Source organism: Mytilus californianus, unplaced genomic scaffold, assembly GCF_021869535.1.
Source record: "Mytilus californianus isolate M0D057914Y unplaced genomic scaffold, xbMytCali1.0.p SCAF_14, whole genome shotgun sequence".
Lineage (NCBI taxonomy): Eukaryota > Metazoa > Mollusca > Bivalvia > Mytilida > Mytilidae > Mytilus > Mytilus californianus.
This window is the reverse complement of record NW_026262626.1, coordinates 21,426,783-21,445,121: the sequence shown is the minus strand read 5'-3', so window position 1 is coordinate 21,445,121 and position 18,339 is coordinate 21,426,783. Positions and strand designations below refer to the sequence as shown.

General features: G+C 33.3%; 3 protein-coding genes across 4 annotated transcripts in view; 2 read left to right on the top strand and 1 right to left on the bottom strand.

Moving 5' to 3' along the window:
• Positions 1 to 18,339, bottom strand: part of LOC127724368 (fibrinogen-like protein A) — a 432,225-nt gene that overhangs the window by 30,322 nt on the left and 383,564 nt on the right. The gene's annotated exons all lie outside the window — the stretch shown is intronic.
• Positions 692 to 18,339, top strand: part of LOC127724364 (feline leukemia virus subgroup C receptor-related protein 2-like) — a 227,425-nt gene continuing 209,777 nt past the window's right edge. Inside the window, exon 1 of the mRNA XM_052231307.1 lies at positions 692 to 735. The gene's annotated coding sequence lies outside the window, so the exon portion shown is untranslated. The remainder of the gene's footprint in view (positions 736 to 18,339) is intronic.
• On the top strand, positions 729 to 18,136 carry LOC127724365 (feline leukemia virus subgroup C receptor-related protein 2-like). The gene is made up of 11 exons (XM_052231310.1): positions 729 to 821; positions 5,388 to 5,928; positions 7,954 to 8,095; positions 9,345 to 9,482; positions 10,051 to 10,118; positions 11,313 to 11,416; positions 11,936 to 12,046; positions 12,966 to 13,071; positions 13,952 to 14,063; positions 16,599 to 16,642; positions 17,905 to 18,136. The coding sequence occupies exons 1-11, from the start codon at positions 814 to 816 to the stop codon at positions 17,992 to 17,994; spliced, it is 1,464 nt and encodes a 487-aa protein (XP_052087270.1). The 5' UTR covers positions 729 to 813; the 3' UTR covers positions 17,995 to 18,136.

The following is an 18,339-nucleotide window of genomic DNA, read 5'->3' as shown; positions in this document are numbered from 1 at the left end:
TTGATTATGCACTACTAATATAAAAGCCATCAGTTAGGGAAATGCTGATTGATAGATAATATCAGGGCTGTCTCTTGGATGATAGCAGAACCGACTCTTTTTAAAAGTTTTAATAGGGACTACTTACTCATTGTCCTTGGGTTTATAACCATGTTTTCACTAACGAAATAAAACATGGCGCAATTTGTAATCGTTTTAGAAAAGAGAAAATATCATTTTTATGCAATACTACATAAGAACATTTTTTAAAATGTCAATTTACCCAACGATGAACAGACATACCAATATATGTTCAATTCTCTTCACCTTCTTGAATGTAAACTGTCATTTAAATATGTGACTGTCAAATTTATATACAATAATTGAATTTATCTAAATCTTATCAAAGAAAAATGTCTAAGTAGATAAAACATTTACCAACACAGATATGTTATGGTCAAACAACACAATGTTTAGTACAGTAATGACATGCTTATAAGCTTGCATATGTGATGAACTCTAATTATTTTCGGAAAATTAATTCTGACATCAATGGTAAATTCGGATAATTAGAAATTTTAACATATACTGTATCAAGTTGTTTTCTTTTAAATTGTGGCCTTTTATATAAACGTTTGTTTGTACAGGAATTGATACGTCGTCAAATGACACAAATAACATAACATTCAAGGTTGTTAAAGTAAATATTCATCAAATATACAACCAAATTATACGCTTGACATTTCATACTAAAAAGTAGGTGAATAATTCTAATAGATGTAACTGACATTTGTATTTGTGTATTTTGAAAATGATAAGGACGGTTAAATAAAAATGAAAAGGTAAGGCATATAATATAAGTAAAAAAGCGCCAACGTACACAAAGTAGTAAAAGCGCTAATAAATGTGATGTCATGAATCGAGACCGTTATTATCTAAAAGTGTTGTTTATTAACAGGCCGCAAGCTCACGGCAAGTACACCGTCAGCTGATTACAAACCCGGACGCTAGTCAGTAGACAAATATTTTAGTAATTAATGCAGAATTCCTAACTTTCAAATTGTGTAATGATGCAACCGAATAACAGTCCAGTGGGAAATATTGCATGCAAATGATATTTCAATAAGATTTGAAAATATAAAAGTAATAGTCCTCAGGGAGGCATACCTTCTCAGACACAGTTTTTCTTCTGATTTTACGAGCTGACATGTCTTACTCTTAAAAGTCGTGTGCTCAGATCGACCACCGGAAGTCGATGCGAGTACTCTACCACGAGACCGCCGATGTCGTTCATCCAATCTTCAGTACTTGAAATTAAACAAACGAAGGACATCTTGAGGTCGTATGTTTACAACAAATACAAGTAGCAAAGTATAAAAAGATGAAATTGGCAAACGTCAATCTTAGAGGAGAAACTATTAAACAAATATTTCATGAAAAAGAACAATTTGGTTAAAAGACAATATATTTACTTCAGAATATCCGAGTCCGGGTTTGAAATTGACCTAAATAATGCTTAGTTTTCAGAATCAAGTGCTTACTAAAATTATTATTGGCTAAAAAAGAATACTTAAAAGAGCATTTGAAAGTTATAGTTCAATTTCTTGTCAATCATAATTTACTGATAGCTGCTTTTGATGATTTAATTTTACAAGGATTTTACCGTCGAAGTGTATACATGTAATCTCAAACTTTTCAATATTGATCATGATTTAAATAATACATTCTGACTAAATTTTCAGATGCTAGATTATGCAATGATATAACTTAACATAAAATGGCCTGCTTGCCCATGCAAAGCGTAATAAGTTGAACGTGATGTATAGGCGTTTAAACATTTTGATGAGAACACGATTGGTAGCTTAACAAAAGATTACATGTGATGAATTTGAAAAACGTAAAGATTGCACACGTTAAGCACATTATTGCTTTTCTGCTAGCTCCTAATTGTCAATGAAAATGTATGAGGATCTGGATGGGGTCACCAGAATTGCAAATAATCGGTAATAAGTGTAGAATAAAAGGCAACAAGTATAGAGAATAGAAAAAAAGTTATAAAAAAATACAGAAGAGAAAGAGAGAATAATAGGATGCTGAAATATAAAGAATATTGAATAACAGGGTAAAATTATAAAGAATAGAGTAGAGAAAAAATGGCCTCAAAAAAGAATACAAAAATGAAATACCGACCCCCCCCCCCCCCCCCCCCCCCCCCCCCCCCCCCCCAAAATCCAGACCCTCATGTATATCTCTCATAAGGCAAACAGCTCGTACGAATGAATTCGAAGCTACAGGATTGATAACGGAATTGGCAAACAGACTATTTGATACATTTGGTTTCTTAAACTCTTTGTCTCGAGCGTACAGTTATTAAAAAACATGTATATTACGTGTTGAAATGGTACCAGACGCCTATATACTATATAAACACTACATGAAAAGAAAAGAAAAAGGAATCACCACAAAATATCGGACAGTACAAAAATCCATACAAACCAACAACACCCAACTCCTCATAAGTACATATAGACAATCGAGAACAAACAACTCACCATCATGATAATGATGGTACAGATAGCCTTACTTAGTACAGACACACACTATGGTGGGTTACACCAGTTTTCATTCACACATCCCTTTTTTGCCTATCTAGACTGTATGTTGTAAAAGTTTATTACTAGTATAAAATTGAGAATGGAAATGGGGAATGTGTCAAAGAGACAACAACCCGACCATAGAACAGACAACAGCAGAAGGTCACCAACAGGTCTTCAATGCAGCGAGAAATTCCCGCACCCGGAGGCGTCCTTCAGCTGGCCCCTAAACAAATATATATACTAGTTCAGTGATAATGAACGCCATACTAAACTCCAAATTGTACACAAGAAACTAAAATTAAAAATAATACAAGACTTACAAAGGCTAGAGGCTCCTGACTTGGGACAGGCGCAAAAATGCGGCGGGGTTAAACATGTTTATGAGATCTCAACCCTCCCCCTATACCTCTAGCCAATGTAGAAAAGTAAACGCATAACAATACGCACATTAAAATTCAGTTCAAGAGAAGTCCGAGTCCGATGTCAGAAGATGTAACCAAAGAAAATAAACAAAATGACAATAATACATAAATAACAACAGACTACTAGCAGTTAACTGACATGCCAGCTCCAGACTTCAATTAAACTGATTGAAAGATTATGTCTTCATCATATGAGTATCAGGCACAATCCTTCCCGTTAGGGGTTTAGTATCATACCATCATAACATATATGAGAAGAACATAACCCGTGTCATGCCAACAACTGGTTTTTAAATAATTGTGTTTAGTGCCGATGCAAAGACCCTATAAGTGAATCAATATTAACGCCAAAATATGCAATCTTTAATGACCTGACAACAGTATCGTAACTATATCCCTTCTTAATAAGTCTTTTTAAAGGTTTTGTTAGCTTCAGAGGTGAATACTGACATTTTTGTGCTTTATAAAGAATATTTCCATAAAAAATTGGATGTGAAATACCTGAACGTATAAGAAGTCTGCATGTTGAGCTATATTTACGAATGATGTCCTTATACCGATGATAAAATTTAGTAAATGTTTTGACTAGTTTGTGATATCGAAAACCCTGGTGTAATAATTTTTCAGTAATACATAAATTTCTCTCGTTAAAATCTAAAACATTGTTACATACACGAGCGAATCGTACAAGTTGAGATATATAAACACCGTAAGATGGTGACAAGGGAACGTCACCATCTAAAAATGGATAATTAACGATAGGAAATGAAAAATCATCTCTTTTATCATATATTTTAGTATTAAGCTTTCCATTAATGATATAGATATCAAGATCGAGGAAAGGGCAGTGGTCATTTTTAGTATTAGCTTTATTTAAAGTAAGTTCAACAGGATAAATTTCTTTAGTATACATACTGAAGTCGTCATTATTGAGAGCCAAAATATCATCCACATATCTAAAAGTATTATTAAATTTGTGTATCAGATGTTGTTTCGATGGGTCTTTGCTGATTTTTGTCATAAATTGTAACTCATAGCAATACAAAAAAAGGTCCGCAATAAGTGGTGCACAGTTAGTCCCCATTGGAATTCCGATAACCTGACGATATACGGAATCTCCAAAGCGAACAAAAATGTTATCTAGTAAAAATTCAAGGGCATATATAGTATCAAAGCATGTCAAATTGACATAGTTTTTTTGTTTATTGCTACTAAAAAATGACCTAAAAGAGTTTGAACATATATATTCACATTCTGACTTTTTAAATGCCCATTTAATTAGGTGTGTGAATTTTTTCTTAATGAGAATGTGAGGCAATGTGGTATATAGGGTAGAAAAATCAAAGCTTTGAACAGATTCAAAATCACCAATATATGCATGTAATTTATCAAGTACTTCCAACGAGTTTTTGACACTCCAAAAGTAATTAATTCCACTATTTTCGAAGGCCTTATTTGAACAATTTATTATCAGGTTTTTGATTGTACCAAGTGTACTGGTAAGAAGAATAGACAATTTAGTAGTGGAACAATGGCTTGAAGACGAAATAAATCTATATTTGTAAGGTGTTTTGTGTAGCTTCGGAAGCCAATACATAGTTGGGACTTTCATTGTATTTGGTTCTGCTTGTAAAGCGGTAGCTAAAAGTTTATGTTTGTTACAGATGTCGTTTTCTGAAAATGGAGTCAGTTGGAATGTTGGTGAATTGGTGATTTCTTTTTTCAGAACCTCAATGTAAAATTTACGTCAAACAATAATAATATTATTAGCAGCTTTATCGGCCGGGACAAAAACAAATTCCTTGGCTAGTTCTTTTAGTTTATGTTTGATACGAGAAATAGGTTTATTGTGGTTATTGTTAAGAGTAAAATGTTCTTTAAAATGTTGAATACGTATATCAACTATGTTCATTACTGAATTAAAAAAAGAGTCCAAAGATTTTTTGTCAGCTTTTTCCCGTTTTATCCATTTCAAACAGTAAGTATGGAGTGAGTCGTGGATGATATTACGACATTCATTCCAATTAATAATTGACGGGGGACGATATTTAGGTTCTTTACTGAGGAATGATTTTAACTCTCGGTCTTGAACGATGTTAAGATCTCCTGTTATAACATGGGAAATGGGTCCATAAATGTATTCGGAATTACTGCAATTACATGAAGTAGGTGTATTTTCACTGATATTAACATCTTTACACAATTGGTATGTTCATTGAAGACCTGTTGGTGACCTTCTGCTGTTGTCTGTTCTATGGTCGGGTTGTTGTCTCTTTGACACATTCCCCATTTCCATTCTCATTTTTATTTATTTTTCACCCTGCAAATGAAAAAAAAAAAGGAAATCGCTTATTATCATATGATAAATTACTGACTAATTGAATTACAGTACAATGGATGGCCAAGAGGAACCGACAACGCAAGTTACCGAAGATGATACATCGAAAGTTACCGAAGATAATATTCTACCACAAGTCTACAAAAGGCGTTGGATTATACTTTTTTTGTTTTCATTTGTTTCGTTGACCAACAGCTTCCAATGGTTACATCTGAACATAATAGGAGATGTGTTACTCAACTATTACAATGCCAGTTTGCCAGAGGACAAATTTCAACAGGAGACTGCTCTAGATTGGCTATCTATGGTCTACATGCTAGCGTATATACCGCTAATCTTTCCATTAACATGGCTTCTAGACAAAAAAGGACTTAGGGTTGTGATTATTTGCGGAAGTTTCCTGAATGCAGTTGGCGCTTGGATTAAAGTAGCATGTGTTAGCCCCGATCGTTTTGCGTTATTGATGTTCGGCCAGTCTGTTTGTTCGGTAGCTCAGGTTTTTATACTTGGTATCCCTGCGAGACTTGCAGCAATATGGTTTGGTCCAAACCAAGTATCAACAGCAACATCTTTAGGTGTATTTGGCAACCAGGTATATTATTTAACATTGTTTTGAATTAAGTACTGGGTTCAAGTGGCCTACATGAGAAACAAATCAACAAAGACCATTTCCTCACTTTTCCTATCGTGAACCTTCAATATTCACGTAACATCACCAAGCCAACAGACAAGGGATAATATATCTATAAGAGTATACAATTTGCAGGTGCTTGTGTATCTTTACAGAAAATCTTTGGTAGAGAGTATCTGCTTGCAAGAACAGAACTAAACTAAAGTTTATTATGTCACCTCTTTTAAAGTTTCGTGTATCCTTAATGATATAAAATGTTCGGGAATGGTAAACTGATCATCTCCTCTTGTGGTACCTGTCGTGATGCTCATGGTTAGTATAAAAATCGGTTAATGGTGTTATCATTAAAAAACGACTTATTCTGCAAGTGCTAATGATGAAGAATAAACCGCTGCCTCCTCTATCATCTAAATCCGAATCGAGTTCTTTGTAGGGTATATCTTTAGAGTATGTATATGTTTTTCTTAAAAGGCAGTGTCGTCATTTTGTAATACTATGTATTCGTCACGCATTATCGCTTTTTCTTGCTCATCAAATCTTACTATTTTTTTTTAAAATTGCCCTGGCTTCATCTGGCAGTAAACACAATTTTAAAGAGTTGTTGTGAAGGATTTTCAATTACGCAGTCACGTCCGATTGGAATTGGGACGTTAAATCTATAATATCCCGTGTAGGAATATCACCATACTTTCTGCATGTTCAAGAATATTTGCAATAGCACTCTGATGTGATTACGTTGGTGGCATGTTGCAAGGCAAAATCTCTGCCCTCATGCATAGTAAGTTTTTTTTCACTAGTTGCCAGTCTATTTCACTCCCTTTATGCACATTTTCAAAACCTACTTATGATCTTGAATGTACATAAATTGGAATATTTGGCATTGTATGTATAGCAATCGACAGTGATCCAAACTATTTTTGAATAATTTAATTTTGGATGTAACACGTCTTCTGATCGGCGGAAAGTTTTTTGTCTATCAGCTCAGAGACATAATTTTGTATTGTGACCGTGAAGTCATCAACGTTTTTTTCATGATTTACTCCTTAAAAATGGAATTTAGAATCAATCAATTTATAAGGAATGACTGTAATATTTTTTCTGTCTATTCGAAATAATCTAAAAAATGTGGTGCATATTTTTAAATAAGGCGCTACGCGGGTTATTCAGTGTGCACAACATTTTTTATGTTACTTCTCCAAAGACAGAGAAAATATTACTACAGTCATTCCGTAAAGAGTATAAGTACATGAACTTTTTAATATGCAAATTTCTCATGTTTGACTGTGAAGGCTTGCCATTATACGTGTATAACACTGCACTGTTTGATTTGACAGTTATGCTATTTACACTTTTGTATTTAAAATACTGATTTAACAATTTTACCATTGGATATTGGAGTTGGTATTACATTTGTACCTGTATTATCTCACAATGAATGGAAATTCATGAAAAAGCGTATTCTAAAGAAAATCAATTCAAGAAATATAAAGCAAGGAGATGTGTTATGATTGTCAATGAAAAAACTCTGCAAAAGACCACGTGACAAGGATGAACATGATGAAAATACCTACGGCATTGAGTAAAACCAATACCATAAAGTAAACTATAACAGGCCCTGGCATGAAAAAGTGTATATTGCTTCAATATGCATTATGATAAGTATGGATGGATGTTAAAAGAATAATAACAAAAGTGGCCAAAGATACCGAAGAGACAATAAATCTCACGAGACCGACTTTCAAATGACAAAAAAAAAAAAGAAAAACGACGACAAGAAAATGAATAAAATGCTACATAGAAAACTAATTTAAAGATTAATCACCACCGCGAACCCCTACAAAAAGGCGGGAATGATCTCAGTTGATATTGAAATGGTAAACAATTCTTGCTCTAATTGAGGCACCCGTAGTGTTGCTCATGGAAATTTTAAATTCGATGACACGTCAAACAGCAGGTTATTGTTTTTTTTCATTGCCATATTTGTAGATTGGTGCAGCTGTAGGATTTTTACTTCCTCCGCTACTGGTGAAATATAGTCCCGACATAGATCTGGTCAGCAGCCGTTTATATACTTTGTTTTATATTGGCGCTGGCGTCACAACGCTTCTCTTTTTATTGGTTTTAGTTAGTAAGTATATCTAAACATTATTTTCCGTCACTGTTACACAGTCTCTAAACACATCTGAAAATACACTCCATTGTTATTTGTTGTTTAATTGTACATGTGTTTGTGTGTGTTGATATGCCATTGTCGAACATTTACAAGGTTTGTATTAGGCTTTGGATTTTCAAATATTTTGGTATCGAGCATCAGTGAAGAGACATTAATTGTCTAAATGAGCATCTGATGCAGTAAAAGTGGTATCGTTTATATTATTACTACCACTTGGTCGATACCTCTGCTGTTAGTCCCCGAGGGTATCACCAGCCCAGTAGCCAGTACTTCGTTTGGTACTGGCATGAAAACACGGATATTGCTTTGCTTAAAATTTACTGTTATAAAATTTTGGAATCAATTTGAGTTAAGGAATATATCTCCCTCGTGCAAAGCTCTGATTCCTTTTGGATATACACCAGGTGCTTTTGGTTGATCATCTCTTCAATGTTTGTATTAGGTTTTGGATTTTCAATTTTTTGGTCTCGAGCATCACTGAAGAGACATTAATTGTCGAAACGCGCATCTGGTGCAGTGAAATTGTTACCGTTTATATTATTACGAGGACAGGTGAAATGAGGTCATGTGTCCGTCTGAAAAATTATCCAATTTGAATTAAATACAATCGAAGTTTTATAATTGCGCCTTTTATTTTACGTCTATTACATACACAAATGTGTATTCCAAATAGTTTTAAGTGAATGATTGCATTAATAAAACAAGGTTAATATATAATACAGTATAGGACGGGCAGATAATAACGCATCCAGATGTAACCTTTGTTCTTGACTTGACTGAAAATAAACTGACGTCAACAAATTAACTGCGTATTTTTTTTATAATTAAGTTGCGAAGGAAAACGGCGACTTCCTTTATTAAAGCGTGTGGAATCTTCTGTAAGGCATAAACATGCTAAAGCCGATGTCAATGACGGATTATCTTTTTTTTATTTGATTCATCAATCAGAATTTCCAGTAAATGCTCGTGATTTCTATAACATTGACTCTGTTGCATTTATACGTCGTTATTATCAACAATGAGGAAATTTATCCTACGGTAACCCCTGAAAAACAATTTTGAAGAAAATAAAAAAGAAAGATATACTAATAAACAATCTGAAAAAAAACTCAACATAATAAAAATGCCTAAGCAGTATCAAAAGTTATAAATACATCCCTAATTAAATCAGTTGATGTATACTATACATATATTTCTTTTGTAGTTTTTAAGAAAGAGCCCCCACAACCACCAAGTAGAGCCCAGTTGTTAGCAGTAAGAAATGCTGCCAGTCAACACTACGGTAAATCCCTGCTGAGATTATTAAAAAACAGAGGATTTCTTCTACTGGTATTAACTTATGGTATGTAAACAAATTGGTTTTTCTGTCACTCTTCGAACAGCAAACTTAAAGGTTACACGCCGGTGCTTTACTTTTACTTCCGAACAACTGGATAGAATATATCACAAAAAAAATTATTAAAATATAAGATATGGTAAGCATACTAAAGAGATAACTTTCCATCAGAGATCAAATGACGTAAAAGTAATCAACTGTATGTCATCGTATGGCCTTCCTCAATGAGCAAAAACCTTACCGCATAGCAAGCTATAAAAGGCCTCAACATAACACAAGAAAAACAATTCAATTTTGTCAAAAGCAAGTATGGATTTTGTGTCGTAAACAAATGCATTATATTTTTTTTTATTAAATAAAGGTGTCTAGCAAAAATAACAAAGCTTCTGCACGTAAACACACTTTAAGAATCTGCTTCAAAACTAAATGAAAGCTGTATCAAAAGCGAGAAAGAATACACAACCAAGATGAAAATGAACGCCGTTATCAAAAGCAATCTTCACGTTTTTTTCAAAATATTCAATTCAAAACGACTAGTGAATATATTTTTAAACATTCTAGGATGTACTTTTAGGGATAAACACAGGAGCATACTACGCAATAGCAACATTAGTGAATCCCGTCGTTTTGAATTATTTCCCGGTATGTACTATTTACCTTTACATTTTTTTTATTATAAACTTGATGATATAAGGATTTACGTATTTAAAAAAAAAAGATTTTACTAGAAAGAATCATTCGTTGTATGCCTGTCCCAAACCAGGAGCCTAAAATCCAGTGATTTGCATTTATTGTTGTTTGCCATAGTTGTTTTTATTTGATTGTGTTTAGCATAAATCAGACCGTTAGTCTTCTCTTTTGAATGGTGTCATATTTTTGTAAATGCTGGGGCCTTGATATGTAACTATATGGAATGGGTTTTGCTCATTCTTGAAGGTCGTATGATCATCTATGATTGTTAATTAGATCTTCCTTTGGTTACCGGTGGGTAGTGCGTCTTTGGCCATCACATTACATGTCTTTATTTCTACCTGCGTCGCCAACGATGAAGGCAGGTCCAATAACCGATCGACTCTATCAGTCATTCCGTCATTCCGTCCGTCCGTCTGTCCGTCCAAAAAACTTTGGGTAGAACACTTTCGTCAATGTTTTCATGGCTTCTATGAAAGGGAATATGGTTTTAAATTTTGTCTGCAGCTTAGTAACGTTGTATTGTAGCGTTTAAGTAATTTTTAGATCTACCGTGCAACTACTTACGGTTTGTCGATAGTTTGAAATTTGTTTAGCATTAATTTTTCACTGAAATTTTTTTCTTTGCTTCTAGGTGAGCGAATAATTTTATATTTGGCCTGAAGCTTGATAATGTTGAGTTGTAGCGTGAATGCAATATTTACATCTACCGTGCATCCACTTGCTGTTTGCTTCAAGTTAGAGATTTTACAATACTAATACGCATTGTTCAAGGACAATTTTTGTCAAAGTTTTCATGGGTTCAATGGAAGAGGACAATTTATATTTGGTCTGGAACTTGATAATGTTGAGTTGTAGCTTGTAGCATTTTAATCCCTTAACATTACATCAACGAAAAAAGTACTTTATTCAAGTCCAATTGAACATAGTTTTGGAAATCAGCTTCGTCAGTTATGCCTCTGTACAAATGTTACCTCAATTGATGCAACGCAGTTACAAATCCTGTATTGTTCTTGTTATGCTTGAAACTTGAAAACGTTACATTTTCTGCAATTGTGTACGAACTCGAATATGTGAATACTGGCGTTCAAATATTGGTTATCAAAAAAAAGTCAATGTGTATTCTCCACTGTTATAAATATTTAGGGTCATCAAAAAGAAGCTGGAGAAATAGGATTGACAGTGGTTATTGCTGGAATAGTAGGAGCTATACTGGCTGGAGTATGGCTTGATAAAACTAAAACATTCAAGTAAGAATTTCATCTTGGAGAATATTGTCAAATTGATTAGAATACAGATCAAGGGTCAAAGCATCGCTAACAAGGATATGACAACACTCCGTTCTACTTTCTGTTCAGGTAATTATTTCATCATCCAATGAAATTGCTGCCTTAGCTGCCTACACATTTTTGAAGGTGTGGATCACATCAATAAGGGGATACCGAAAGTTCTTTAAGAAGTAGAACGGAACATTGTCAGATCATTGTAACCGAAGCGTAGGCACAGGATCTATATCATAATCAGATTGGGTATTTGGGGATAATTCACATCATTAAAAAAATATAGAAAAAAAATAACATTTTACAATCAGACGAGGAAACAGTAGAATAGTATTTTAAAAACTGTGTGTAGCAAACTTGTTTTGTTGGCTTGATGACTCATTGACGTACCGCCGTACATCTCATTTATTTCATATATATAAAACATGTAACAAGGTAGACTTGAGATAACTGATAAAATAATTTTACTTCTTTTTCTGATTATCGCAGGGGAACAACCGTTGGTATATATTTGCTGTCGTTAGCTGGTATGGTGGCATTTACTTTCACATTGAATTTAAACTTACTTTGGGTAGTATATCTATGTGCCGGGATTTTAGGGTACGTATTTTCAACTTGTTACTTATTCCAATTTCAAAAAAAGAGTCACGATACCACCCGAAAAAAAATAAATATTGAGATGTTACATTTCTTGATGAATTTAAAAACGAAACTGCAAATTGGTATAAAAGCATATTTGCTTACACGAAGCAAACTGCATGTTTAAAAGCATAATCGAATGTGTGTGATGATATATCGCAATTTTTATTTACTATATTTCACTGGAAATGACTCATCACCTCGTTTAAATGAGTTGTAATATTATTTTATGGTTGAAAAAAAAATGTCATCATATATCATCAATTTATTGATCTTTGATATCGAGGCAAAGACTAAGACAGTGATAATTACCTTAAAGAACTTTTAGTATATATTACCTGTTTATGTATAGATATAAGTTGCCTTATGTTTTGCTTTCCAATCCCCTTTTTAACATCAGTGAACAAAACTGCAATATTTGCAAAAAGATTTTGAGTTTTTAAACATTTTACCTATTACTTGAAATGCCACTGCAAATTGGTATAAAATCATATTTGCTTACACAAAGCAAACTGCATGTTTAAAAGCATAATCGAATGTTTGTGATGATATTTCGCATTTATTATATTGCACAGCTGGAAAATGACAGAAACTATCGTGAGACATTGCTGTTGTAGTTTTGAAACAAAAGTAGCGACCTAAATAAAAAATAGATGACTTTTCTCCCACAAGATCACTCAGAGAACATATTACCAAATACACGTACACCTATTGAAAAAAAAATCATTGAATTTACAATTTTCTTTTTACCTCTATAGTCATTTATTCAGTTTATATTTAGTACACACTATCATTAAGTTGATAATTTTTAGCATAGTATGCAGTTGTATGTATTATGACTCGAAAACTTCCTTTCTATATACTTTTTCCATCTACGTAGATTTTTCATGACCGGTTACTTGCCTGTAGGGTTTGAAATTGCTGCAGAAATTACCTATCCAGAATCAGAGGGTACTTCATCTGGTCTCTTGAACGCATCAGCACAGGTAATATGTTCAGAAGTATTTCCCTGAATGACTGATAACGTCTTTTGAATAGTAAGAGGGCAATAGACCAGTAATATTATACAATTACTGTCTTTTGATGAGGTAAATATGCGGTTGTATTGACTTTTGAAAAAACTGATTTTCACTAAGGCCGAAGGCCGAAGTGAATATCAGTTTTCAAAAGTAAATTAAACCACATATTTACCGAAACAAAAGACAGTACTTGTTGTATTCCATATTTCGAGAGAAAACAATGTATTTAATGACAAATATTAACCAAACCCAATTGTACATCAAACATTTTATCATAACGTTACATGTAAAAGCGCGTGATGTTTAGCGCTGTGAATATGCTGTTTTATTCAAAATTCAATTCATATATATAGGGAAAGCTACTAAAATAATACCAGTATGGAATAAACTGATTTTCAAAACTCGTAAATTAATTTTTAATACAAAATTCAAGAATCTAAAGTATGCAAGAATAAACGTTTCTCCATGATAACATCAGTGAAACAATTTTTTATAGATTGACGAATTAATGAATGAATCAAATAATCTATAACTAACAACGTTTTGTTCTCTAAAACAGCACTAGATTCCCTCAGTTTATAAAATATTTTCGGTATTGCCACGACAATCACCGTTACACTCGGTACTGGTTACTGCTAACACGGCATGAAAACACATCACTTGATTTTTCCCTTTTCACAGGCAATGAAGTTAATATAAAAAAGAAATGTGATTAGATTGCCAATAAGACAACTTGTCATCGAAAGTACAAGGATACAAACAGGTTATCGTATTGGCCTTCAACAATGAATAAAACTCAAGTCAATATAACCATGAATTACTGTCCGAAATAATTTTCTTGTTTCAGCTATTCGGAATCATTTTCACTATAAGCATGCGTGCAATGATAAATGAAGTCAGCATTTTTGGTGCTAATATTACACTCAGCTCATTCCTTCTTCTTGGAACCATTTTAACGGGTAAGTACTGTGATAAAGATGATTAAAGTAACAGACAAGTTATTAAGTGTTATTTTCATTTTTCTAGCACTTTGTCGATACCGCTGCTAGTGGACTGGTAGTCCCCGATGGTATCATCAGCTCAGTAGTCATTGTTTCGTTACTGACATGATTTACATAATTTGTTACATTTAAGGTGGTACATAACACTACAGGGAGATAACTCTGTAAAAATCAGCTGAACGTTTTACTCACGTTCTATTGTTAAGGAAATATTAAGCTTCTCAATTATCAAAATTTGTGTTTATCAAACTGCTATATATCCAATGAATTTTTTCCGATAAAGTGTGTGGTTCAAGTTTTTTGAAATTTTCATATTTTTGTCAAAGGGTCAAAGTAAATATTTTGTCAAAATTTTATGAAAATTAAACGAGCCAAATTAATTTTAGTCCAGGTGTTTGGTACCACCTTAACATATTCTTTTTTCTAAATTCGTTGTTGAAAATTTAGAAATTAATTTGAAATTAAAGTTCCTTCAGGTAAAGTTAACATTTAAGAATTGAAGGCTTCTTTTTGTAAATTTATTGGGGAGTAAAAGCGTTGACCGAAGTACATTTTGTATGAAGCGCGGAAGCTCTTCATTCTAAAAATGTGCGCACGGTCAACGCTTTTACAACCCTATAAATTACTAAAAGAAGCATTCAATACTTATAATTACATTTTTTTTGCTAGGATCATGAAAACACGATTTCTATCAAGTTTTTCCTTTATTTACCTGTGCACTTTATTGCGGAATAAATGAATGTTACATTTCATTTTGAAATGAAGTTTAATTTCAGAATGAGGCGAAATTGCTGTTAGCCAATCAAAATAACGTATTATAATGAAACATACATGTAATGTAATTATTCATGGATGACATTTGCTTTTCTTGTTAGTTCCCTGTTGGTCATACAATCCTCACGTATTTGAGTATTTGTACATCCTCTGTTTTTAAATTTTTCGGTAAGTCTAGAGCGTTCCTGAAAAACGAAGATCCAGAAAAGTGCTTCAGACGCACCAGTTTTATCAAGTGTAATTTTCATTTTTCGGCATTGAGTCGATACAGCTGCTAGTGGACTGCTAGTCTCAGCATATATAATCAGCTCAGTAGTCAATGCTTCGGTACTGAAATTATTTACAGAATACAATTCTTAAATTTTCAGTTGAAAAATTATCAATGATTCATAAGCTAAGGTTCCGACTCCTCGGGCAAAATTGAACTTAGATGGATATGCTATTCCAACTACATATGTAGACCCCGTGTTGTCATATAATCCATAAAGTATTTAAGTATTTATATATACATCCTTTGCTTTCAATTTTTTTTGTTTGATGGTTCGTGATTACGGAAAATTCAGAAAAGCGCTTCGGACGCAGCAATAGTATTTTCCTGGTAGTTTAATTTTTAATTAAAAAAAAAGGATTGGGTCGATCATATTGCTGGTAGCGGACAGCTAGTCCCCTACGCTATCATCAGCCCAATTATTAATGCTTCGGTACTGATATTGATTTTAGCATAACTTTCTTAAAATTTCAGTGGAAGGCTACGAATTATAAAAAGGCAATGTTGACCTTTGGTGGATTTGGTTATTCTTTTAAGGTCCGTTTTGGTCAAATATCTCCTGACGTATTAATTTGATCACGTGCCACAGGGTTTAATTTTTTTGGGGTTTGGGCGTTCCTCACGAAGGTTAATTAAAAAACAATTGCATCGAGTTTGGGACGCACCAGATCTATGAAGCGTTATTTCAGTTTCATAACACAGCAATTCAACAACACAATAAAGCCAGAACAGATTATTGTACACCAGATCTATGAAGCGTTATTTCAGTTTGATAGCACAGCAATTTAACAACACAATAAAGCCAGAACAGATTACTGTACAATACGTCAAGCTTGAAATTGTCCTAGTTAAGACAAGTTGTGAATAAGTCTTACAAAAGTTATGTCATTAACAACAATACTTTTAAATATAAAAGACGTAAAGAAATTAAGAAATAATCAAAGCAAAGATGTTTTTTGTTGGGACATACATTCAAATATCCGACGAATTTGAAGGAACTTAAATCCGTTCATGTGTCTCATTCAGAAGAACAACAAGGTTACTTGACATATCAGAGTAAACTTCACTTCAGCGAAAGCACATACTAGTATGTCTCTAATATCGGTACACATGTATCACAGATAACAAAAACAGGAATGCGAACACGATCACTTTAGTTGCCATAGTATATTTGTTGTCGGAATTTCACGCAGAAAATAAAATAAATAAACATTTCACATGTATTTAAAAAAAAAAGTTTAAATAATATCAATTAGATCAATTTCAAATTGAATTCACAAAACTCGGACGAAATGATTTCATATATAAAAGCCAATAATTAATAAATGATATTGATTTTATAGGCGTTATATGAAATATTTAAAATAAATTAAATTCCTGCTAATGGAATCCCTTATTTTATAACACTACTTTTTATATGTATACAAACACTTCATTTTTTCTCTTTATAGCGTTAATAGGTGCTAATTACAGACGACAGACTGCTGAAAAACAGGTACGATATGTATATCATATATCCGAGGTATAACTTTGCACGCCTTATATTATTTATGCTTTACAACACCATAAGACATGGCCTATTATTCTATTTTAAGATTTTAAATGTTGTTATCGGATATTTTTTGTATTGCAGCACATTAATATTGATTTTTTTTTCTTTCCGAATTCACAATCAATACCTTTGATTTTTGCTATTTGAACTAATTTTCAATGCTAGAACTTCAAAAGATGTAATTATATCTATCACAACAGCAAAATAACAAAATCACAGATGAAACACTCCCGCAATAATGGAACAGACAAAGCAGTGAGTGGGTCTTTATAGGGGAGGGGGGTATGTTTTTTTCCTAAAAAAATATTCTGATCCCCAATTTGATGAAAAAAATATTGTAGTCAAGCAGATGACAAAAAAAAAAAAAAAAAAAAATTCTGAATCCAGATTTCTCCCATACCTTATAGTGTTAAATTTTGGAAAAAAAAATTTGATTGATAGCGTCGAAAAACTGAAATAAAAATGTTCGTACTTTGCGCGAAAAAAAATTCTGACTCTGACATAAAAACCAACAACCCCCTTGAAGTTAAATGGTTTAAAAATAAAGCAAATTCAGAGTATTGTATAAACTCCAAAAGTTGCGAGACCGGGTGTGTCGACACGGTAAGCGTCTCCTGCTATGCGTGGATCACCCGCCATGCGAATTCACACTCAGTCAAATTGTTACAATCGAGAATAGGACAAAATCGATAAAATTACTGATCAAATGGCTATTAGAGTGATCTAAAGATATAATACCGCGAGAAAATGAAGTAGTGAGTTGACAAACACATGTACATCGTATGGTTCAACCATATGGTGATGTTGACCGAAAATATGTAGTGTCAACGCAGTACGTCATGCTTCCTCATAACTCTGTCAGCAGAAACCCTGGTATGGAGCACACCATCTTGATAAGTTCGTAAATATATTATGAACATCCACAGTAGTAACGTATTGATTAAGAAATGTTAATCCAATACAAAGGGGGGGGGGGGGGGGTATGTTACTTCTGATAAATTGGAAGTTTTTGACAATTGGAAAGTGGAAATAATTACGTTTGTAATAACAGATAATTTTAGTACATAAACAAATATAACATACACATATACATGTATATATGCTTTCCGTGTTAAAGCACCTATTTCTAAGTTTAAATTTTCATGCACACTTCTACGTACTATGCTAGAATATATAACAAGCGTTTTTTCTTGTTGATTTTTCAGAGAGTTTCAAAAATAGACTTTCTAGACATCAATATCATTTCTACAAAAAATGAAAAACAATCTGCACAAAAGGACAATGAATGCCATTAGATGTGTGCTGTTTGCGATGCATGATGCATGCAAGAATGATTTCGAAACAGTCTTCCATCATTGACCGAAGATGTTACAAATATAGATGAATACTGAATGGAACATCACACTGTTACCCAATACTAACAGAATCGACTTTTGTACGCTCATATCGGTTCCTATATGTCAATTGTACATGTTTTATGCCTAATTCACACATTCATGGATCACCTCGCCGGTTCAACTACGGATTAAATCTCACGGATGATCCCGGAATTGCAGTTTCTGTAGTCTGTTACGGATCCGATACGGATGCACAACGGTATGACTACGGGCTTTCACGTATTTACTACGGGTGAAGTAGGA